The 24,664-nt window shown below is 37.9% G+C and overlaps 1 protein-coding gene and 1 long non-coding RNA gene across 2 annotated transcripts in view; one reads left to right on the plus strand and one right to left on the minus strand.

Moving 5' to 3' along the window:
• The window catches only part of FGD3 (FYVE, RhoGEF and PH domain containing 3), a 157,599-nt gene that overhangs the window by 119,501 nt on the left and 13,434 nt on the right, over positions 1-24,664 (plus strand). The window contains exons 5-15 of the mRNA XM_058171188.1: positions 4,085-4,174; positions 6,055-6,191; positions 7,380-7,536; positions 9,996-10,134; positions 14,651-14,709; positions 15,250-15,396; positions 17,773-17,865; positions 18,066-18,145; positions 19,084-19,114; positions 20,421-20,522; positions 21,933-21,998. Of these exons, the coding sequence (XP_058027171.1) occupies positions 4,085-4,174; positions 6,055-6,191; positions 7,380-7,536; positions 9,996-10,134; positions 14,651-14,709; positions 15,250-15,396; positions 17,773-17,865; positions 18,066-18,145; positions 19,084-19,114; positions 20,421-20,522; positions 21,933-21,998 (1,101 nt within the window). The remainder of the gene's footprint in view (positions 1-4,084; positions 4,175-6,054; positions 6,192-7,379; positions 7,537-9,995; positions 10,135-14,650; positions 14,710-15,249; positions 15,397-17,772; positions 17,866-18,065; positions 18,146-19,083; positions 19,115-20,420; positions 20,523-21,932; positions 21,999-24,664) is intronic.
• Positions 20,462-24,445, minus strand: LOC131192224 (uncharacterized). The gene is made up of 3 exons (XR_009153672.1): positions 24,065-24,445; positions 23,100-23,184; positions 20,462-20,673 (listed from the first exon to the last, which is right to left on the minus strand). It is a non-coding gene; the product is annotated as an uncharacterized LOC131192224 (long non-coding RNA).

The following is a 24,664-nucleotide window of genomic DNA, read 5'->3' on the forward strand; positions in this document are numbered from 1 at the left end:
AAGTCTAGTTGCCTCTTGAAATAGCATCTTTGGGACTTCACCTTCATTATTTTCTGCTTAGAATCCACCTGACCCTAAAGCGTTGACAGAGACCCTGCACAAATATATCTGATTTTATAACTACTAGTTTTATATCCAATAGTTGGAATGCCCAGATGATTCATTTTTTTGACAATTAAATTTTTGGCACTGGCCCAAAATAAAAAAATATTCTGCTCTTGCTACTATTTGACAACACTGCTGGATGCTCTCTGTTCTTCATGCTTCAGCTAGAAACTTTTTTGATGCTAGAATAGGACTGGGCAAATTAATCCATTTCTAGTTCAGTTTTGCAGTTCTATATTGATTGATTGAATATTGTTAACTCTTAGTGTTAACTCGTTAACTTTTAGTGATCACATAGATTTTCTCCAATACTATTTCTCCTTTCAGGTCTTATACAGTGGTGGGATTCAAGTAATTTAACAACCGCTTCTCTGCCCTAATGATTTCTTCCAACAACCAGTTTGCCAAACTGCTCAGAAAATTAACAACCGGTTCTCCCGAAGTGGTGCGAACTGGCTGAATCCCACCACTGGTCTTATACCCATCACTGCTATAGCTGAGTTTATCTACCTTTCTCCTAGTAGACCTCTTCTTTTTTCTTCTGCCTTTTCCAGCATTAGAGCCTTCTCCAAAGAGCTAGGTTTTCAGATAATGTATCTGAAGTAGACTATGTTGAGCCCCTTCATTTATGCTTCAAGTGAGACCCGTGGGTTGATTTTTTTTTTCATTGATTTGGTTCTTTTCTTAGATGTCTAGAGTGTTTTCACGAGTGTTCTCCAACTTGCAGTTGTATAGCTGTAAGTGTACAGTACTTGGCACTCTCTGTTTGTGTGCTTGTAGACATTTTTTTAAAAAATTTCATTTGTCACAACAGTATACACAAACATCGTCATAGATAAAAAAACAATACATCATAAAAGAAAGATATAAATATATAAGTAAAAGTATGCAACAGCTATGTTAATTTGATATAATGAAAGGAAGAATAGGACAGGAACGGTAGGCACTTTTGTGCTCTTATGCACGCCCCTTAATAAAATTTCTTAATAAAATTTCTTAATAACATTTCTTAATAAAATTTCTGCAACTTTATTTCATTCTATTATTGTGAGAATGCGTACGTGTGTATGTAGGTGTTTAAGTGGAAGATCCAGACATCAGAAGATATTTTCAGGGAGGGAAGAGCAAGTTTTCTTGAGTTTATTAGACAGCTGCCCCCACACGCTCACACCCCTGCACCATGCTGGATTGGGCTGCATTCTCTGAAGGCCCTTGGTGGGGTGGGGGACTCCCTTCTGTCCCATGGTTCGCTTCTTTTAAGGCACGGGTGGTGTCATGACTGTGCTGCCAGAGCAATAGAGCTCTGCAACAGCTCATTTCTGCCACATCGCTGAATATTGTCCTGCAGGTAGCCGCTCAGCATTTTCCTTTCTGCCCTAGACTCCTGCAGGAGTCTGCAAAAATGGCATCAGGCAGAGGGCGATGCTCCTGCCACCACCATTTCTCACCCGGCAGAGAAAAGTTGAAGCCCGAGAAGGGAGCCTCCCCAGCTGGAGCCGGGTGAACTTCCTGCTGTGCCTGAAGTTACGTGCAAGGACAGACTAGGCTTCTTGATGGGTTTTCAAAGCTCACGCACTTCCTCTTGGTATCCCAGGAGAGAGTTTGAAGGGAGACCCCCTTGTGCCTAGGGGGTAGGGGTGGGAAGAAGCACATTGAGTTGGCCTCACCCACCCAGTGACCACCCAGCCACACCTATCCAGCCAGTCATTAGGGCAGAGAACCAGTTGTTAAATTATTTGAATCCCACCACTATGTAGAACCAAGGTAAAACCCAAGCTATAACCAACTAGTTAGGAATGGGAAGGTGGTCCTTTCTCAGGTGAACTTTTACAAAGAGGAAAAGGGCAGCTCCATTTTGCCTTTGATCCTTTGTCTTCCATCACAGGAGATGACACCTCTTCCCAGTCTACCTCCCTCCAGATGAAAGGCACATCCTAACCTGGAGAAAGGTTGGAGGATTCAGAAGTAAATAACCATCGAAAAAAATGCAGAGTTAGATACAAATTAGGAATTTTTAGAATTTATATTATGGATTGATATAATCTGTTCATTTGAATTCTTAGTCCTATTTCATTCTACCTGTGTGTATGTGTGTGTGTTTCTTGATATATATTCATGCCTAGAGTTGTCAGTAAAAGCCTGCAAGATTCATGAGATCTTCCTTTTCCTTTTCACCCATTATTTTCAATCCTCAATTAGCCCTTGTCTTAATTACCTAACCTACTTAATAAACCTAATCTTCTGGTATTAGCAGGCTCATTCTAAAGGGAATGAAGCCTATTATGATTCCATATCACTCTGCCACTTGGAGAAGTCAAGAGCAGAGGAGACTTTCCACTTTCTTTCTCCTGAGACCAGGTGCAAAGAGGAATTTTTTTGGTAACGAGTGGAAATTGTCGGCAATTGAAAAGACTCTCCAAGAATTGTGAGAGACGGGTATAGGGGCCACTGTCTGAGAGAACCAATGTACCCAATTCACCACATACCTGTGTGTCCACATACTGAACAAATCTGTATTAAGTTACACCCTGCTGATTTAAGTCACCTTTCATTGATTTTGTTTAATGTGGGTACAGCTGTATAGTTCTTACGAATGGTTTAGCAATAGTGGAGTAAGGCTAAAATAACTCTGAGTTCAGATATTTTCTCAGTGCTTTTTATGACAGTAGAGATAAGTTGGTCTTTGCAAAGATTTGGGGGAATAGTAATCATTAATGTTTTCCATCTTATCATTATCCTGGATCACTTCATTGCCACTGTGCATTTCTTTTAGTCTGGGGTGAAAATGGAGAGATCTTGTTTTTCTTCAGTGAAAACGGGATTAATTCCTTCCTTCCTTTTCACCCATTATTTTCAATCCTCAATTAGCCCTTGTCTTAATTACCTAACCTACTTAATAAACCTAATCTTCTGGTATTAGCAGGCTCATTCTAAAGGGAATGAAGCCTATTATGATTCCATATCACTCTGCCACTTGGAGAAGTCAAGAGCAGAGGAGACTTTCCACTTTCTTTCTCCTGAGACCAGGTACAAAGAGGAATTTTTTTGGTAACGAGTGGAAATTGTCGGCAATTGAAAAGACTCTCCAAGAATTGTGAGAGACGGGTATAGGGGCCACTGTCTGAGAGAACCAATGTACCCAATTACCACATACCTGTGTGTCCACATACTGAACAAATCTGTATTAAGTTACACCCTGCTGATTTAAGTCACCTTTCATTGATTTTGTTTAATGTGGGTACAGCTGTATAGTTCTTACGAATGGTTTAGCAATAGTGGAGTAAGGCTAAAATAACTCTGAGTTCAGATATTTTCTCAGTGCTTTTTATGACAGTAGAGATAAGTTGGTCTTTGCAAAGATTTGGGGGAATAGTAATCATTAATGTTTTCCATCTTATCATTATCCTGGATCACTTCATTGCCACTGTGCATTTCTTTTAGTCTGGGGTGAAAATGGAGAGATCTTGTTTTTCTTCAGTGAAAACGGGATTAATTCCTTCCTTCCTTTCTTCCTCCTCCCTCCCTCCCTTTAAAGGAAGATCAGGAGCACTGCTTAAACATCTTGTGATGAAACATTGATTGCCTTTGGTTAATCAGTCAGACCAGTGGGACTACATTTGATTCAGGGAGGGAAATTCCACACTGAAATAAGTAACAAGTTGGAGGAATTGATATAATTTGCTAACATTAAAGATAATAAATACCTTACATGGTTCTTTATTTGTTATAGGAATTTTTGCTGTACTATTTGATTTTAGAATAACAGTGAAATGTGCTCCTTTAATAATCATATGCATGATTATTGTATCTAATTGTATATCAGCTAATTGTATACTAGATCAATGCAACAGAAAATAAGAGATTTTCTCACAGGGGAATACTTCAACAATTGGAACAAACAGTACAAAAAGATTCTTGATTTATCTTGTGGTTGGGATATGTATTTAAAGTGGATTTTGCATTTTTCATATTGTTACAGTATTCAGAGCCACAAAAGCTGTTTAATATTGCAAATGAACTTCTGCATACAGAAGAAGCTTATGTTAACAGGCTTTATCTTCTTGATCAGGTAAATTTATTTTAACCAAATTTTATTTTTTGAGATGCATTGTTGTTCTATATTTCCACTTATTCCAAATATTGAACACATTCAAGTATTTTTGTGAGCAATGTGCCTGGCCATTTTCCACTAAAGCAATCAGATCTGAGCAGTAGATACTGAGATGATCCATAGGTGGCAGCAAAGAGTAAAGAGTTGTTATATCTGTGCTGCCATCTAGCCGTCATCTTGATTTCTTCAGCCTGGTTTCTCTTATTCTAGTTAAGATTAAACACATCTGACTAGTAATCCACTTGTTATATGCATGGATCCCATGCTAAAAATACCTTGTTTTCTGACAGACCATTGCTGTATGCAATACCCATCTTAATTTCCAAATGGCTTCTTTTCCCTGGGTAGACTCCTGCAAGCAATAAGAATTTATACAAACTAAACCAACTGAATGTTTTTTCCCCTGCTTCTAAATGGTTTAATATTTCAGCTTCATAAAGATTGCTTCAAGAATGCTGAAAAGAATCACTTGTCCCATTCTGATGAAATGTTTATGCTCTCTAATTTCATTGAGAGGATGCATTATCAATCAAGCACTCTTCATCTAATCTTCTTTATTATTTTACTGTACTTCCCTTTTATGATAATATAATATATACAGTACAATATCTATCTATCTGTTTATTATCTACCTATCCATCCATCTCCACATGGAAGATAATTGTTCAGATAGATAGATAGATAGATAGATAGATAGATAGATAGATAGATAGATAGATAGATGTGAAATCTTCCCCGGTTTGCCACCGGTTCGCTGCTCGCACACTGCACACGCACACATACGCAGTACACACCAAACACACGCTACGTGCAGAAAAAGGAGGCTTGGGAAGGTAAGTAGAACAGCAAGGGGAGGAACAGCTATGCTGCACAATTTAGATTCACTAGAAAGCAGGATTTTAAATTGCGCAGCACAGCGATTTTAAATTGTGCAGCACAGCTGATTGTCAGAAATACCAACCGGTAGCTTTTATCACTAACCGGTATGATTTCACCACTGGATAGATAGATATAGATATATGTGACATACGATATAGTAATACAGCAAACATTTATTCAGAAAAGATGTCTGAAAATATCCGTAAATTGTATTTGACTCAGTTTTATATTTGAGACTTCATTTTTGTTCAGCAAAGCTAAAAAGAAACAAATTATTAATTACCTTGCATGCTGAGTGACCTTGAAGGTGGGATATATCTGTTTAAAAGGAACCGTCTGAACAAATTCAACATATGTAATGAATATATAATGGGAAGATTCCTTAAAAAAATAGAATCATCTTTCAAAATGCAGCTACATCAATATAAGTTATATGCCAGGGGTGAAATGTAAAATTTTGTTACTACCGGTTCTGTGGCCATGGCTTGGTGGTGGGGGGTGTGTGTAATGTGACTGGGTGGGCATGGCCAACTTTTTTTTTTTACTTCTAAAAGCATTTTTCTACAATCTCCGAAGAGTTTGTAGAAAACATGCTTTTAAAAGTCTGTGATGATTAGGCAACTCAGCTGGGATCGCTAGAGGGAAAAAAGCTTTTAAAAGGTTCTGACGATCCCAGCTGAACTGTGCAATCATCAGAGGCTTTTTTTTTACTTTTAAAAGCATTTTTTCAGCTGAAAAAAATGCTTTTAAAAGTTAAAAAAAAACTTCTGATGATCGCGCTGCTCAGCTGGGGCGGGGGGGGGGCAGGGATTTTTGCTACCGATTCTCCGAACCACCCACTGCTATCACTACCGGATCAGGCGATCGGGTCCAAACCAGGAGCATTTCACCCCTGTTATATACTATTTGGAAATAATTTTGTGGAGGTCTTCTGTTCTTTTTTTTTTTTTTTTGTGCAGGTTTTTTGCACTAAATTGTATGAGTCGGGAATTCCACCTGATGTGGTAACAGGAATATTTTCAAATATTTCTTCCATTTATCGCTTCCATGAACAGTTTCTCCTTCCTGAACTCAAAACAAGGATTACAGATGAGTGGTGGGTAAATGAAAAGTTACAAGCAAATATTTCCATATTAAGAGTTTTCTCATAAGTAAATAGTATAATATGTTTACGTACTATATTATAATACTATATTATAGTATAGTATGTTTACATACACATAATATATACTTTACAACTCAACTCAACAAATTTCACATCGCTTTATTGGTACTAATAAAATAAAGGAAGGCAGAAATATTCTCGTAAGACTATTCAGTACTCTGCCACCTTTTCCCTAACCTTAAGAGTTATTAGTCAGACCTAGTATAGAAGCATTGACCTTTCCCACTGTGTTCAGAGTTAGTAACTGCTACATGCTTGTATTCTCACTGGGTTAATTAAGCTGGCATCAGTGAAGCCTATCTTTACAAATTCTAGCACAAGCAGAGCACTGGCCAGATGTAGAACTGGGTCCATAAAGGGACAGTTGGGTGGATTCTAAATTAATAATCAGTAAGAAGAATCTATTCATACAGATAATCAATTTAGTGATGTGTAATATCAGATTGCAAAAATTAAGATGGTTTAAGCAGTATAAGGTCATATTTTGCTTTCTCTTTAAATGATAAATTGATTTGATCAGTTAGACATTAAGTAAATACATCCTGAAAAGTGTATAATTCAGTAATCACAAAGCTTATCTCCAAAATGGTTAATAAGGATGTAACTAATGGCTATAAATGATCTTTTAAATGCCCAGAATTTTGATTTATTGGAATGGTACATAAATATATAAATATATAAATTTTGCTGGTGTTTTATGATATTTCAAAATATTCTGAATATCATAAAAAACTTTCAGTATTTCCAAGTGTTCTAGACATGGATATTTGCAATACAAATTGCTTTCAATATTGAACTTAATGTTATATAATACATTACAGAAACAAATAGAATGGACTTTATGCAACTACAGGTGAATAGAAAGAAACTATCTGTTTCTTTCTATTCTAGAAAGAAGATATAGACATTTGGTGATTTTTATTAGTTGAAAATCTTTTGCCTCTTTAAAAATTTGTCCAGGGTTTCTGAGTTTAGTGCTACCATGTGAAGGGAGACAATCAAAAGGTTTTTTTTTACTTCTGGTTCCCATCCTTTGCATATGACTCAAATATGCCTATGCCTATAACTATTGATAAATCCAAGTTTATATCTATCTACCTCTTTAATGTGTGTTTTTAGGGATACAAATCCAAGGTTAGGAGACATCCTTCAAAAGCTTGCTCCATTTCTGAAGATGTATGGAGAATATGTAAAGAATTTTGACAGAGCAATGGATATGGTAAACACATGGATGCAGAGATCGTCTCCTTTTAAAGATGTCATTCAAAACATACAGGTATGTTTCTAAATTGCCATTTGGAAAGTAAAGTGTATGTATTCACTCTTTTTCTTTGTTATATGCCAACAGATTTTCATACTGTTTTAGCCTTAACTGCAGATTATAAAACAGAATAATAACATAAAACCATAGAATTAAAACAGATCTAAAGTAAAGAGAGCAGATTTAAAACATTCAGTCTCAAAGAAACATTAAAAACCCATTGGAACAAAAGATTTCTTTAGCAAATCTAAAACTAATTGGGTATGAGATTGATCTGAAATTGGGACTGAATTCTGCAATGGTGGAGCTCCAAGTGACCTGGCCTTATGCCAGGGGTGAAATCCAGCAGATTCTGACAGGTTCTGGAGAACTAGTAGTGGAAATTTTGAGTAGTTCGGAGAACTGGTGAATACTACTTCTGGCTGGCCCCAGAGTAGGATGGGAATGGACATTTTGCAGTATCCTTCCCTTGTCATGCCCACCAAGCCATGCCCACCAAGCCACGCCACACCCACCAAGCCACGCCCACAGTAGTAAAAAAATTTGGATTTCACCACTGCTTTATGCTACCCTTATACCAGTCAGACATCAGAAGACAATGCAGTACAATTGTTGTGTCTCGTCCGATCTCACCACAGCCAGGGCCTTCTTATCTGCTTCTGAACACGGAGGAATGTCCTAGTATGCCTCCCGGCCCCAGCTCTGGCTCCATGCCCAGACAGGCTGAAGAGGAGGAAGTATCTCCAGCCCCCAGCTCTGGCTCCATGCCTAGGCAAACGGAGCAACTAGACCCCTCCCCCTCCTCCACAGCATGTGAGCCTGAGGGAGGTCAATTGCCAACAGCTGCAGACTGGAGTGACCCTCGCGTCAGAAGACTTGATAGACGCGTCAGAAGACTTGATAGACGGAGGCAACAGAAGGAAGGGAGGGGCAGGCCTGGATAAGTGCTGAGTCATGGAGCCACACCCCATGGCCTATATAAAGGACCTGCTTTCTGGCATTCTCTGAGTCAGGCAAAGTCTAAACATATCTTGCTGAAGTCACTTTCTGGTCTCCTGCCTGCCCTGAGGACTTTGCTAGGACTTTGGCAGAGCTGCAGAGGCACGCCTGATTCGGATTTCCCTGACCCGGCCGTCAGCGGAGGAGTGGGACACGACAACAATGCAGAAGATACGCAACTTACATCTTGAAAGTCTAAAACAGATGGAGTACAACCAGGGAATAAAATATTTTCCAGTCCATTTGAAGTCACGACATTAGATATTTGTGAAGAGTTCCTCATATGTAAAAACTTAGAGGAGGAGATTTTTGGATATTTGCAGCTGATATATATAGCTGAAGACATTTTGTACTAATGCCCCTCTTTTTTTCATAACTTAAAAAAAACATCCTAGAGTTATTATGCAAATATGACTTTCAATTAAAATGAAATATGTTTATTATTGCTTTTTTCTTATTATGCAACATAATACTTGCTTATAACATTTTTCAGTACATGCTGTCATCTTGTATACCACAAATTTATCAAGATGAACTTAAATTTCTGGATAAGCACACCGATGACCTTAATTGATGACTTTCATTTTAATTTGTTTGATAGATTTGTAGAGGTTGTGTGTGTAAGAGAGGTAAAAATAAAATATTGAAAAAGTATTTCAATAAAGAAATATGAACAGGGTAGAAAAAGGAGAGAAGAGCTTCTGTAATTTATGATGTTTAGAATGAAATTCGACTACTAACCAGGATCTTCTCTTGCTCTGACATACTATCCTTTTCCCCCTCTTTATTTCCTGGTATTTTGCCATATGGAAACAGCTTTGTATAATGTTTATTTTCTTTTGCCTGCAATATTTGCCACGATCTTCATATGAATAATACTGCAGTCTGTGACCCTCTGTATAATTTTTATGGAATGACAGAAAATTTTTGCCAAAATCTCATGATAGCTGCGGATGCAGAAACCTGTTGATATTCTGAATTTGATTTATTCATTAAATTTGCTTCTTATTAAACAATTTTTAAAATGGATAACCAATGGATACTATATTGCATGGAAATAAGACTGACTGACTGACTGAGGGTGGGTGGGTGTAGGTGTGCATACATACATAAAGATTGATAGATATGTTTTTAATATTGTCAATCATTCTGTCCTTATGGAGCAAGCACTGGGTTTGAAGAAGAAAAGGTGTTTGTGTTTGAGTGGTTCTCTCCTGTCTCTGTAGTTGGAGCCAATTAGTGTTTGCTGGGGCTGGGTGGATGGAGGGAATTGATTGAGCCCCTTCTGTGCTTTGACCACCATGTGTTATATTTATTTATTCAGTTTGAAGCTGGCCTTACTCGGGCAAGTCAATAAGAATAACAAATACAAAATACAAAAAAGGAACCAGTTCATTCAATAATTTAAATACATCACCCATGGCTTCTTCTTCTTTTTTTTTTTTTTTGGCAAAATACATCTTTCTTCATTTCAGAAACAAGAAATATGTGGAAACCTGACATTGCAACATCACATGCTAGAACCTGTTCAGAGAATTCCACGCTATGAGCTTCTCCTGAAGGATTATCTTAAAAAACTTCCTGGGGAATCACCAGATAGGAAAGATGCTGAAAGTAAGTGCAGTTTTCATCCATGCCATTGTAAATAAGTTGCTGAACAGTAAAGATAAATTTCAAGGATTAATGTTGATTATCCATAAAAAAACCTTCTATGTATTATAACAATTAAAACATTGTTTCAATTTAACCATGCATATAGTACTAGTTACTTCGAGCTATCTATATATTACTCTCATCATGACCTTCACCTGGGAAAAATGGTGCATCATGGGGCAACAATTTTTGAATCAAGGTACCTCAAAAGGGCTAACTTATAGAATGTGTCCATGACTCTCAAGAAAATGAAATTTGGAGAAGTTGTGGTTGCTTCAGTGCTACTGGCTGCTTGTGTGCTGCTACACTGCTGCTACACTTACATCATCATCATCATCATCATCATCACAACAACAACAACAACAACATGATATTCATTTTCAATATTCTGTGACAGTTTCCCAGCCAGTCTAACAATCCCTTGCTCCTTCTCCACCTGCCTGCCTGCTAAGAAAAGAAGGGAAGGGAAGTTGTGATGGATTGTGTCTATGAAGGGGGAGTGGTGGACTACAATCAAGCAGCACTTTCTCAAGAAAAGTAAAATTTCCCAGAGTATATCAGATTTAAGAGTGGTATAAGTTTAGTCTGGCAAGATTTTGTTTATATGCTGTGAACAAATAAAGAGCTGAATTTGGCTGTATTGTTCTACACCATTCTTGGGCTAGGCCTAAAGGGAAGGGAGGAAGGAAAATTACTGATGTTCCTACTCAACTTCCCACAAAAAAACTCAATAGGGAACCAGCATGAAGTCAGACTCCTGCTCCCACTGCTTTTTTGGCTGCCCTTCATCATTCTGTTTCTCTATTTAGATAAGGAAATGCCTCTGAAACAATGATCAAACAGAGCATCTAGTCTAGTAAATCCATAAAATCAAGAATTCAAATCTTAGGACGACTTCCGGTATCCAGCGGCAACGGACGTCTGGAAGGCTTCTCCTGCCTCCAGCGCCCGAATCCGGCCGCCGCCGAGGCCCTCAGGGGCCAGGTGTTCCGAAAAGGACACCTGCCGCACGGACGGCTCGCCAGGGGTCTCCCAGCCGACATACAGGACTGTGGGGACCGATGCTGGCGCGTCCTAGGCTCGGCGGGGTTCGAGGCCACAGGCCGCCATTATTTTGGTCGTCGCCTGGGCCGCTGTGCCCAGTGACACCGGGGCATTGGATCTATAACTGCAGCAGCCTGGTGGTGAACAGGGAACGGAGAAGAATTGAGGAGGAGAAGGGAAGGGAATATCGGTAAACGTGAGTGGAGTGCTCCGGAGTGCGGGGGGGTTTTTTTTCTCCCCTGCGGTTGGAAGGAGCACGAGTTATTCTGGAGAGAGGAGAACTTAAAATAAGAAGATTACCGGTTTTGTGGAGCTCTGGAGAGAAGAGGTGATGGAGAAATTTAGGAGGGAAGGTTTGAGGCCCCCCCTCCTTCTGGGGAACAGTGGTGGCGTCCAGCTTCCGCCTTCACTATGAGAATTTTGATGACATCACTTCCCTTCGGCTTCCTGGTTGACTAACTGTACTCTGGACTCGTTGCTCCTGTGAGTGCCCCCTGGTGGATCCGGAGGAAATTACAAGGATACTGTGCCTGCCTGAGGATTTTGTATTTTTTTTTTCCCCTTAATGGCAAAAGGTCAGAGACCAACTGCTGGAGAGATGGAGAGAATTTTGGAAAAGTTATCTAATATGGACAAGAAATTGGATGAAATAAGAGCAGAAATTGTGACTATCCAAAAGGATTTAAAGGATACTCAACAAGTTTCAGCAGAAAACAAGCAGAAAGTGGAAGGTTTGGAGGGTGAGATACGGGCAGTGCAGAAAAGAGAGGAGACGACAGGCAATGCTGTGCTTGGACTACAGATGGATAAAATGTCTTATTTCCTTAGGTTTCAAAATTTGGAAGAAGTGGACCAAGAAGACTTGAGAGATGTTGTGACTAAATTGTTGGGAGAATTTCTTGGGAGAGGTGTTGATTTCATGAATTGGGATGTGGATCGAGTTTATAGAGTTAATTCGCAATATGCACGCATGCAGTTCCCAGAGAGGTTCATGTCAAATTTGTGAGAAGAGGCGAGAGATGAAATTCTTAGAAAACATAGGAGTGGGGCACTGATTTACAGGGGCAGGAGATAGCCATTCTGAGGCAGATTCCCAGACAGGTACGTGAAAAAGAAAGAAATATTATTTTTGTCAAGCAAATTGTACCAGAAGGAGTGGGCTTCAGATGGCTGATGCCAGAGGGATTGATGATTTTCCGGGAGGGCATTACGAAAAAAATCAGTACAATTGCGGAGGCTACGGCCTATGTGGAGGAACACAAAGCCTTCCTGGAATCAGATGACCCAGGAATTGAAGAAGGGGAGGTTATAGATCATGGGGCTGAAGCGGCTGCCGCTGTTGCGGCCCTGGAGTTGGGTCAGGCTGAACCCAGAGTTCTGAGATCCAAAACTAGGAAGTGATAAAGATATTTGTGTTGGTTTTCCTTATTCTCTTTTGTACGATATTCTGTTTATTCTTGACTCTTCTTTATTACGTATTTAAAATTTGCAAACTTAGCTACTTCGTGTCACCTGCTTGCCTTATGGCTGTTGTATGTGTTAAAAAATTTGAGTAAAATTCTTATTTTAGATAAGAAAAATGAAAATTTACCATACCTGATATGTATTTGTATAAACCTTTTTTGACTAATAAAAACTTTTTGAATAAAAAAGAATTCAAATCTTTAATTTGTTATATACATCATATAACATACATCTAATAAGCACAGAAATCTGTTTCTGTCACTATATTCCATTATGTTTAAAAGAGTGGAGCCTCTAGTATGTATTAATTCAAATGGGTTATTGGCAAATAATATTTCCTGATATTTTAACAGCTGAAGAAGCAAAACAGTCCAGTAGCCAACTTTAAAAAAATTGAAAGGTGAAAGAAGAAAACAATTCTGCTGGGATAGAATTATGCCTATGTGGTATGATAGGCCAATTGAGGGTGACTGGTTCAAAGACACCTTGTGAGATATTATATCTGAGGGAGGAATTAAAGCCAGAGTCCCATGATCCAACAACAGCATCCTATCATCTATACTACACTGACCCTATATAATGAACCCAGGTTTCCATGATACAATATTGCCTATTAAATCTGGACCAGTGGTGAAATCTGGCCAGATCTATCCGGCTCACACAAACTGGCAGTGCCAGTGGCGGGAAGCTCTGCTTACCAACCAGGAAGTCATTACGTCCCGTTTTTGAACCTCTACGCATGCACAGAAGAGACGCATGTGCTCACACTCCCGAATCGGTAGCAAAGGTAAGTGCATTTCACCGCTGATCTGGACAATTTCATTTAGCTTACTAAAATAACTGAATTGAATTTATTTGCCCTCTGGAATGAGCTGCCTCCAGGGATACAACAACTCCCTGACCTCCGGACCTTCCGTCCGAGTTGAAGACATTTTTGTTTTACCGCGCAGGGCTGGCCTAAAGTAATAGTAATTTTAATAGGGGTTTTATAGTTTTATTATTGTTTTAAGTACTATTGTTTTTAAGTTTTATTTTCGGCCTATTGAATTAGATTTTTAACAGGTTTTTTAAATTTTGTGCTATGTGTATATTGTGTTTTTATCTGGCTGTAAACCGCCCTGAGTCCTTCGGGAGAAGGGCGGTATAGAAATTAAATAAATAAATAAATAAATACATACATACATACATACATACATACATACATATATACATACATACTCTCTTATAGTTTTTTCTCCCCCAGAAAGGAAAGCCAGCAGTGCCTTCTGCTTATTGAAGAAAAGATTCATATATCGGCACAGAATGCTAAATCATGGTTCAGGGTAACTTCAATAAGCTCAACTAAAGTGTCAGGTTGTGCCCTGAAACATAAAGGTTACTTTTTATTAAATAGATATAAACTCAGTTAAACAATGCATGGGTCAAAATGGACTTTTTAAGAGAACTGATAAATTTGCCTTATAATCTGTAAGCCGCCCTGAGTCTTCGGAGAAGGGCAGGATATAAATGTAAATTTAATTTTTTTTTAAAAAAAATTATTTTAAGTCACATTTTCTGTTCCAGTATATAGATCATATGCAATAGAATCCAGTAAGTATGTATCAATGAGGTATGATATTTTTAGTGAAGTAGAAAAGAATGAGTTTGCATACTGAAACATCATATTTTAATCCAAATTACCAATTAAGAGACAAATGCTGTCCATTCAGTACAATTTACTGTGTTTTGACATTTGAGTAAGTACAATTTTCTTTTGGTTAATAATATTGGGCACTATAGTACTTTTTTTATCAGTGATGCTAACGCTAAAAGACTTAAATTCAAATTGACCCTAAAAGATGTAGACATGGTGCAGGTAGAAGTGAGTTTACTACCTTGAAATTTTGGACTCAGATTATGCATACCAGGGAAATAAAAACTGCATTATTAGCCAAAAATAATCTTCAGAATGTACAATTGTATATTGCAGAATCTCTGGAGCTCATTTCTACTGCAGCAAACCATTCAAATGCAGCCATCCGAAAGATGGTGAGTAGAAAGTATGTGAAACAAATGTCATCTGAGCCATTAACTGAAATGCTTGCTTGAAACACTCTTCTTTTTATTAATGCTGAATTCATACCCATTGAACTCTCTATTATTTATCAGCCTAAAATATAACTACTGTCTTTTTATATTTAATATTGTATGTATGCTTATGGGACTTTTTAAATAAATATATAAGTTATATATTATATGTCCCATGTGTCTATTATTGTAGGTATTTTACTACTGCAGATGGCATACATCTCTGCAAGGCATGCGGGTTTAATTGTGGATTTCTTAGAAGACATTGTGTGACATTAAAAGGAAATGTGTCCCCAGTGCTATGATTGCGTGTGAAGTTTTTCTATTATTAGAAAAGATGTTCTGATTACTTATTTTGTACAAGAGTACAAAATGAAGGATGACAATAATCACTTCATGTCTAACATATTACTTCATTAAACGCTGGAATTGACTTCTCTTATAGGGCGTTTATAATAAATTAGCAAATACCAGAATTGTGTATTTCTTTTGTTCTTGTAGGAAAAGATGCACAAGTTGCTAGAAGTGTACGAACGCCTTGGTGGAGAAGAAGATATTGTTAATCCTGCCAATGAATTGATTAAAGAGGGTCATATTCAAAAACTGTCAGCAAAGAATGGCACAGCACAGGATAGGTATTTATTTCTGGTGAGTCGATTGGCTTCTTTAGTATAAATTTTTTGACCCACATAAACTCCTTTGACTAAATTAACCATCCTTGGCACACCTGCCCACACTCAGCAAATTCTATCAGTAGCTTTTAAACAGTATTTCTTCCCTTCTTAGCTGGCTTGTGTTATCGGTATTCAAAGAGTATTCCAAATATTTTAGGAATAGTTGATGTTTGGCTTTTTTTTCTTTAGTCTTAGCAAGGGGTTTTGTATGCCTGTGTGTGAATAAATTGTTGGGGCTTTTTGCTGGTGTGTTTATTGTTTTTTTTTATGTGTTTGAATGTGAGTACTGCTATTAAAGAGAATCCAGGTAGAGCAAACAATGTTATTTAGCAAATGTTTAGCATGCAAAGCTGTGCCTTCCTAGTTATGTTTACCTTACCTTTGATCAATTGGTGAGAATCTTGATAAGGCAACAAAAACACACCAGGAATAAGCCAGGATTCTGAGTTCAAACATGACATGGATAAAACGGTGTGTTATTTGTAAAACAACTTCAGTCCACATTATTAAGTTTCTAATTGGTTGCCATAATGTAAATTGTGGTTTATGGTCTGATATGTTTATAGGCAAAATCAATTCTTCTGCAACTTTTGCACAAAACTATAATTAGGAATCTATAAATAATCTGCAAGGCTTTACCTATCGTTATATCTAAAACTCATTTCATGTGCAATTTTGGACTGTTATATATGATACAGCAATATACTTTATTGTCCCTGAATATTCTATTGTGAGATTACATATGTGTTCACTATAATATAAAACTTAAATTTGGGTTTATTAAATATAATAAAGAGAATATATAAACAGGAGATGTTGTCAATGAGAGATAAGGAAGCATAAATGAGTAATTCTGGAGTTTGCTATCTTGCAATCCTATCTAAATAAAGGTAGTCCTCAACTTATGACTACAACTGAGCCCAGAATTTATGTTGCTAAGTGAAATTTAGCACGGTGTGGCTCAGGCTGTAAGATAGCCTGTTATTAAACACAGCTGCCTGCAATTACTGCAGGCTCGAGTCCCACCAGGCCCAAGGTTGACTCAGCCTTCCATCCTTTATAAGGTAGGTAAAATGAGGACCCAGATTGTTGGGGGGGGCAATAAGTTGACTTTGTATATAAATATACAAATAGAATGAGACTATTGCCTTATACAATGTAAGCCGCCCTGAGTCTTCGGAGAAGGGCGGGATATAAATGTAAATTTTAAAAAAATTGTTAACTGAGTCACTGTAGTTGTTAGTTTAGTTACATGGCTGTTAAGTGAATTTGGCTTCACCATTGACTTTGCTTGTCAGAAGGTTGCAAAAGGGGATCACATGATCCTGGGACACTACAATGGCCATAAATATGAACCACTTGCTAAGCATCTGAATTTTGATCATGTGACCATGGGGATGCTGCAAAATGTGAAAAACAATCATAAATTACTTTTTCAGTGCTGTTGTAACTTTGAACGGTCACTAAATGAACTGTTGTAAGTCAAGGACTATGAACTGTTGTAAGTCAAGAACTACTTATATATCAAATTTCCAATATGGATAAAGATGGATCTGAACAATGTTGGCCTAGTTAGTTGCTGTTATATCAAATGAATTGTGCTAAGAATTTACCTGGAATACTTTTAAGGAGCAGTTTAGTGTAGAGCAGTGGTGAAATCCAATTTTTTTTACTACCGGTTCTGTGGGTGTGGCTTGGTGGGTGTGGTGTGGTGCGAAATCTCCATTCCCATCCAACTCTGGGGCCAGCCAAAGGTGGCATTTGCCGGTTCTCCGAACTACTCAGAATTTCCGCTACCAGTTCTCCAGAACCTGTCAGAGCCTGCTGGATTTCACCCCGGTGTAGAGTTACAGTTCAGATCATATTCATGTCCCTATTCAACCATGGCGCTCACTGGGTGACTCTGGCCTGATCACTGTATCTAGTAAGATTGCTGTAATTATCAAAACAAATTAGGAAGACCCATGTACTGTACATGGCCTTGAAGTCCTAGAGAATACTGAAATACAAATACAATAAATAAAATACAACAGAATAACTCAGTACACGTGCAGACCTGCCCTAAAGGGAAAGTGCCCAGATTATTTGAGGTAGTAAGGAACGGTAAAATTGGGGTAGTTCCCCTAAAAGTATACAATGTAGTACACCTAAATCTCCTGATTCTAGAATCTTCTGATAAATAGGAAAATATACAAATGTCTGTTTAATAAATCTATGTTTTATGATTCATTAAAAAGCTACATAAGAAAGTATTTGGTTTTTTATATAAATATGTGTGTGTGTATGTGTTATTCTTATGAAATAATTATGTAAGAATAACTACAAAACAAATATCTTTTGTTATTTACAGTTTAACAGCATGGTATTATACTGTGTTCCAAAACTGAGATTAATAGGCCAGAAATTCAGTGTTCGTGAAAAGATTGATATTGCAGGATTGCAGGTTTGTATCTGATTCTTTTGGTTTTACTTTCTGGTATATGTATTTCTAATCTTCGTTAAGATAAATAGTTACTGTTTAAATTTTTAATAACGAATTCATCTCTGAATGATCTTCTCCTATTGAGAGAAATACATTGGTTTGTCTGATCGTGATTAGAATTAAATACTAAAAAATGCCAAAATGTTTCTTTGGTTTTCTAGGTCCAGGAAATAGTCAAGCAAAATGTGACCCATACTTTTTCAATAGCAGGAAAGAAGAGAACCTTGGAGCTACAAGCCAGGTACAGATTATTTCTCTTCTAAATATATTTATTTATTTTGAATTGGACCTTTCCCATCATGTAACATTTAATAAATATTAAAGGGGGGAAAGTTGATGCATCTTGTTGGTATTATATTTTCTTAGGTAATTAACTGTCCTATGTTCAATCCCAGCAAAAAATGATTGCTCTTCACTTATAGCAAAAGTGGAGCATAGTATTGAGTCAGGATTAAATTTTTCTCACTGAGAATGTGTAGCTCCTGAGGAGATCCCACTGCAAGGAATAAGAAATATTTGAGGCATCAACTCTCAAGGGCATGGCTTTGCTCTCCATCTTTCATATATGTTCATAAGAGAGGAAGGGGAATAAAGCACTGGAGAACTTCCCTTACCCACCCTTCACTTTTCCAATTGGAAAGTGCCAAGAAAACGCTTCAAGGGAGCCCTTTGAAACAGTGTCCTGAGCCTTTTTTGTTGAATTTTGCAATTTCAACAAGACAGACAAAGATCCAGTGAGCAACTAGCTGCTTCCAAATGCTTCTGCCTTGAAGGCTGGCCTCCCACAGAGCCTGGTTTGTTTAGCTCATTGGAAAAGATGAAGAGTACAAGAAATCTGAGGACGTGACAGTATAGTGTGCACAAAGCACTCTAAGGTGGAGGCCACCTGGAGGGTAGCATTATTTCTGAGTGAAAAAGCACAGTGGGACAGAAAGCCTCTGGAATTCTTTGTTTCATGGTTCTCCAGAGCCTTGCAACAGAAGTACAAGAGCAGAAGCAATCTGAGACTTTAGTTTAGCTGGCTGTAATCTGAGGTCTAGCAAGATGTGAAGTTTTGCTCCCTAGTTTATCCCTTTCAGATATTAAAATAATTCCATATATTAAATTCTTTATCTCTGGTTATCAAAGAATTGATACTGTAAAAAGAAAGGCAAAACACCCTTTGTTCTAATTTTATAGGACAGAAGAAGAAAAGAAAGATTGGATTCAGGTAATATCTATTTTATCAAGGTTTTCCCTTGCTTCGCTCTGTGCTGCTGGAGCAGCTGGGTCTTCCCAGGGCATTGTGCATTTGCAGTGCACAGCTCAGGCAGTTGTAGCTTCCAAGGATGGCTGTGGGTTTACACTGCACTAGGCGGGTGGGAAGAGCTGGAGGCAGTCCCTTGCCTTACTGAATCTAAGGGCTGGGAAGGACCAAGCCTGAAATGGCATGGATTGGGGTGGGTACTCAGCTAACAACTGGCAGAATGATATGATGTGATATGACATGCCAGGATGTGACATGACATGACATATTTATTACAATAATTTATTATATGTGTGTGTATATGTATATGTGTATATTAAATCTAATATACATATGTCCCATTTCTACACTCTCACCTAAGATTGGATTGGATTGGATTAAAATTAAGGCAGAATTTTTCCCTTTTTCATGCTCACCACTACTTTGAGCTGTGTCTCTTTCATAACAATACCTTTTCTTCGGGGTGCAATCTACTTACCTTCACTACCGTTTTGGAAGTGCGTGTGTGCCATTGTCAGGTCCAATTTTTGACCCTCTGCGCATGCATAAAGCCTTCTGTGCAAAAATGGGTTACTTCCTGGTCCTGGTTAAAACCAGGAAGTAATGACGTCCGGGCGGGTGGGCGGAGCCTCATGCTGCTGCCGCTACCATTTCACTGAACTACATGCTGCCATAGCTACTGGTTTGCGTGAGCTGGACAGAACCGGCAGGATTTCACCACTGCTTTTCTTCCTTCACCTTACTGGAGTCTTTTAGACATTCTATCTCAATTGAAGTCCACACTCTGGAAATTGAGAATCAGTTAAAAACCATTGTGGGTTTTTTTTCAGAGCAGAAAAGATTCATTCACAATACTTGCTTTGGATTAAAACTTCATGAGATCATAATTTGCACTAACTCCGTTTTCATTGCCAGCCTGATATATATTCTATTTCAGTAATGCAACTTAACTTTTTAGAATGGAAACAAACAGATTTCTGAGTTACAATCTCATCTGCTTCCTTCTTCAAGATCATTATGTCTCTCGTTCTTCTCACTAAACAATTCAGATAAACCTTATATTCAATTAGCAAAGATTCTTAGCCCCTCATTATCTGCAAGACACTCTGTTTTCTGAATAATTTTAATTTTTAGACTTGAAAAGGTAAAATTGTTAAACAGTTGAAATCTATTAATGATAATTTAAGAAAAAATATTGTGTGTTTTGCTGGTCTAAGACTTTGCTGAAAATTGTTTTTTACTTATTACTTTTCTTGGAAAACCACCACAGGTTATTCAAGCAACAATTGAAAAACATAAGCAAAACAGTGAAACATTTAGGGCTTTTAATAACTCCTTTTCTCAAGAAGATGAGCACTTCCCAGATTCATCAGTAAGTAATCTAAGCATTTAAGATATATTGTATGCCAGATGCACATTTTCACACAGTTAACAATAGTGTCTGAAGAGTTTGGTTGTGATGCCTATTCAGTGGTATCATATTCGTATATTTAGTGGGATCTTTTGACAGGTCTGGATTTCACCTGCGGGACAGAAATAAAAAGGCTGAAATATAAGAAATGGGAATTCTAAATTAAATTTTGTTTAATTAATTGATTTGATTTAGCAGTTGTCTTATTCCAAAAGACTTTAGACAAACTACACTTTAAAAAGTAAAACACAATAAAATAGAAGAAAAGTACAAATCTATAATACACCGAAGAAAAACTGCTTGGGCTTAACAAATACTGCAACTAACATACTTGGAAATATTTAGGGAATACAAGCCTGGAAAAACAGCTAAGTTTTCAAAGATTTTTGAAATATCAGGGGAGAACCATACAGATCTCTGATGAGATGCTGTTCCAAACTTATTCTATGTTATTCTTAATTTATGCATACAGTGGTACTTAGAAGTTTGTGAACTCTTTTTGAATTTTCAACATTTCTGCATAAATATGACCTAAAATGTAATCAGTTCTCCATACAAATTCTAAAACTAGATAAAGAGTACCCAGTTAAACAAATGTATTAAAAAAACAATGTATTTGTTCATTTATTTAGTTGCATTTTTTTGCTGCCCAAAAGTTACTGAAAGCAAAGGTTGACATACTTTTGTCACACCCAAATATCTAGCTTTGAATCATTTTTCTCAATAAATAAACGTGAAAAGCAACAAAATTCTATAGTAGCTAAAATGCTTTTCACGTCTTTTTATATCAATCAGTCACACAAATTTAAAGTATTCTCAAATACCTTTCTAGCATACTATTGTGTAGTCCTAATAAGCCAGTTGTTCATTCTAGGTCAATTGCAAATGTCAGGATAATACCAGAAAGTACGATGATGTGCTGACACAGTGATTCTAATCTTTCTCAATGTAATTGGGCCAAACAAGGGTTTATTGGCCAACTTGTGATGGATTATTTTATTTGTTGATTTGTTTTATTTGCATTCTGCCTTTATTATTTTTACAAATAATAAAGCAACGAACATATCCAACACACTTTCCCTACAACACAACCGTGTCAGGTGAGTTGGGTTGAGAGAGAGTGACTGGCCCAGAATCGCCCAGTTGGCTTATATGGCTAAGGTGGGACTTGAACTCACACTCTCCTGCTTTCTAGCCTGGTGCCTTAACCACTAGATCAAATATTTTTATTTAAAAAAATTATATACTTTAAAAGTTTATTTCGAATAAATACAATATTTAGAATATTTTACTTAGAATTATCTTTCTATTAATGTCTTAAAACCTTTGAGATTGATTTGTTTTGGTTTGTTTTTGGTTTTCTCTTATCAGATAGTGAGCACCAGTTCCATGGAATCTATGCCAGGAACAGACAGTAGCAGCAGCACATCTGCAGGGGTAAGCAGTTGTGAAACCGATGCCTCATTAAAGCAAATGTCAGGATGCTTTGTTTAATGGGGCACTCTGTGTGAGTGCACATGTGTGCATTTGTGCATGTTTAGGAAACAGAAACTGGTTTAGATAAATCATATTTCCTCCTTCCATTTTACTTACAAAAGCATTTTTGCCATGAGTAAAGGTTATGCTTTACCTTTTCTAATACAAAGCCTTAACACATACCTGATTTATGAAACCTATAAGCCCTAATTTCCTGGACTTCCTTTAAATGCAGTGTGCTGCACGTTCAAGCAGGCACTATAAACCATAGCAATGTACATAGCATATGACAGATGCCTCACGGACTGCTCCAAATTTTCAGTTGCTCATATACCAGACTGTATTTTTCCATATGAAAATCCCCACTTAACTCTAAACTGCTCTGCTTTATTCAGCTGCACCAGACTTCCTTATAATTAGGGTTGCCATCTGATAATAGAAATTGTTGCTAGTTAATCAGTTGTGTTTCCGCCTAGTAACTGATCGCTTTATTAAGTCTGCGTAAATCTACATATGAATAGACAGTGCTACTAGAGAGGAAAATGCATCCTTCCCTTTATATTTGCACATGAATGTTGTAGCAGGTGCCACCAGAAAATAGAAGAGGCGTCTTTCTTGGAGATAGAAAAATGTCCTTCCTACAATCAGGGCTGGCTGAAGATGCTGTGCTGCCTGGGGTGAAGATAGTTCAAGTTAGAATGATATTTTCGGCCTTTGTGATGTACAAGCATTGATGTGTCATAAACGTAGTCTCTGGGACTGCTTCATCCACAATGCTCTGACAACCCTTCCTGAGAGGGAAGGAGGGAGGGAAGGGGGGAGGGAGAGATGTTTAAGAGGATACCTTCCCCTCCTCAGTTGAACAAATATAGATACCAGCAGTAGAGGGCCAATCAGAGATATTCCCTACCCACCTGGATTACGGTGGTTTACCACAACCTCATACGAGGGAAACTCGAATTGTTTATTATTTTGATAAAAAGAAGCATTTCTCTCTTCTAAGGCACACACATACTTCTTGCATTTAAATCATTTAATAGAAAATAAAAATATAACTAATACCTTTATTTAACCAAAGCAAACAAAGATTCAAGCAGTCCTCACTTTACAAGCATTTTGTTAGCAACTGTTCGAAGTTACTGTGGCCCTGGGGGGAAAAAAAAGTCCTCCCTCTTAATAACCTTTTTAGCATTCCCACAGCATCATCAAAATTCGGTGCTTGGCAACCAGCATGTATTTATATCAGATGCAGCATCTTGGGGTCCTGTGATCACTATTTGTGAATTTCCCAGCTGGCTTCTGACAAAGTCAATGGAGGAAGCAGACTCACTTAATGACTGTGTGATTCACCTAACAACTGCAGTGATTCATTTAATAACCATGACAAAAAAGGCTATACAGTTGACACGACTCATGTAATAATCATTTGCTTAGCAGTGAAAATTGTGGTCTTAGATCAGGCAGGAAACCCTTTACCATCTCAGACAAATGGGTCTTTTAAAAAGCCTCCAGTGTTGGTGCACCCAGAATTTCGGGAGTCAAGTTGTTCCACTGATTAATTGTTCTAACCATCAGGAAATTCCTCCTTAGTTCTAAGTTGCTTCTCTCCTTGATTAGTTTCTACCCATTGCTTCTTGTTCTACCCTCGGGTGCTTTGGAGAACAGCCCGACTCCCTCTTCTTTGTGGCAACTCCTGAGATATTGGAACACTGCTACCATGTCTCCCCTAGTCCTTCTTTTCATTAAACTAGACATACCCGGTTCCTGCAACTATTCTTCGTATGTTTTTATGATTTGAATAATGATTTGAATAAATAATTATTAAATCATTTATATTTATTCATATCACTTAAATAAATATGTGTGTTCTGTTTCCCTTCCCCCAATACTCCCAGCAAAGAGTCAGTCAGAGGCCTCCTTTTCTGATTTATTTACATATATATAAATGTCTTGGCTACGTCTACCCACGGGCCTGCCAAGTTTCTGGAGATAACAAGGAAATTACAGATAAGGCCAGAATTACTCACGAATATATTCTTCCCTCCGTTGATACAGATTGCCTGCCCAAATTCATTACTTTGTCCAAGACAAAAAACCAGGAAGTCCCGCCTCCTATTTATAGTCTCTGCAGATGTCACTGCATGACAATTATGACTTGGCTTTGTCCCAACTCTTCCGCTGCTGCGCACGCCGATCACGCCTACGTAACCTTGCATCACTCCAAAACTGTTCTTGGGGCATTGCCAAATCAGAAGGAGGCTCCATGGAATCAGGCTTTGCCGGCCCCTCCTCCTCCCTTTGAGTGGGTGCCAGGGAGGGAAAGGGCTCAAGAGAAGCAGGGCTGGCCAGGTCTTCTCCCTCACTTTCTGAATCATCCGAGTCCAGGAGTCCGGGTCCAGGAACCTGGGTCACAACACTGTGGCTAAGAGAAGTTACTGAATCCCTCTGGCTCTACTTTAAGAAACTTTGGCTTGAACTGTAGGAGCAAAGTCCATTTTTATCGAACCAGTTGTTGGTTGGCAGCTCTCTTCAATTTATGTCTCGTCTCAGTTGCATAGGCTCATTTGTGCTAGGAATGGCAAATAGATACAAAATACGCTACTACTTTTCAGATGTGGTCAAAGGTA

This window comes from Ahaetulla prasina, chromosome 2, assembly GCF_028640845.1.
Source record: "Ahaetulla prasina isolate Xishuangbanna chromosome 2, ASM2864084v1, whole genome shotgun sequence".
In the NCBI taxonomy this organism is placed as follows: domain Eukaryota; kingdom Metazoa; phylum Chordata; class Lepidosauria; order Squamata; family Colubridae; genus Ahaetulla; species Ahaetulla prasina.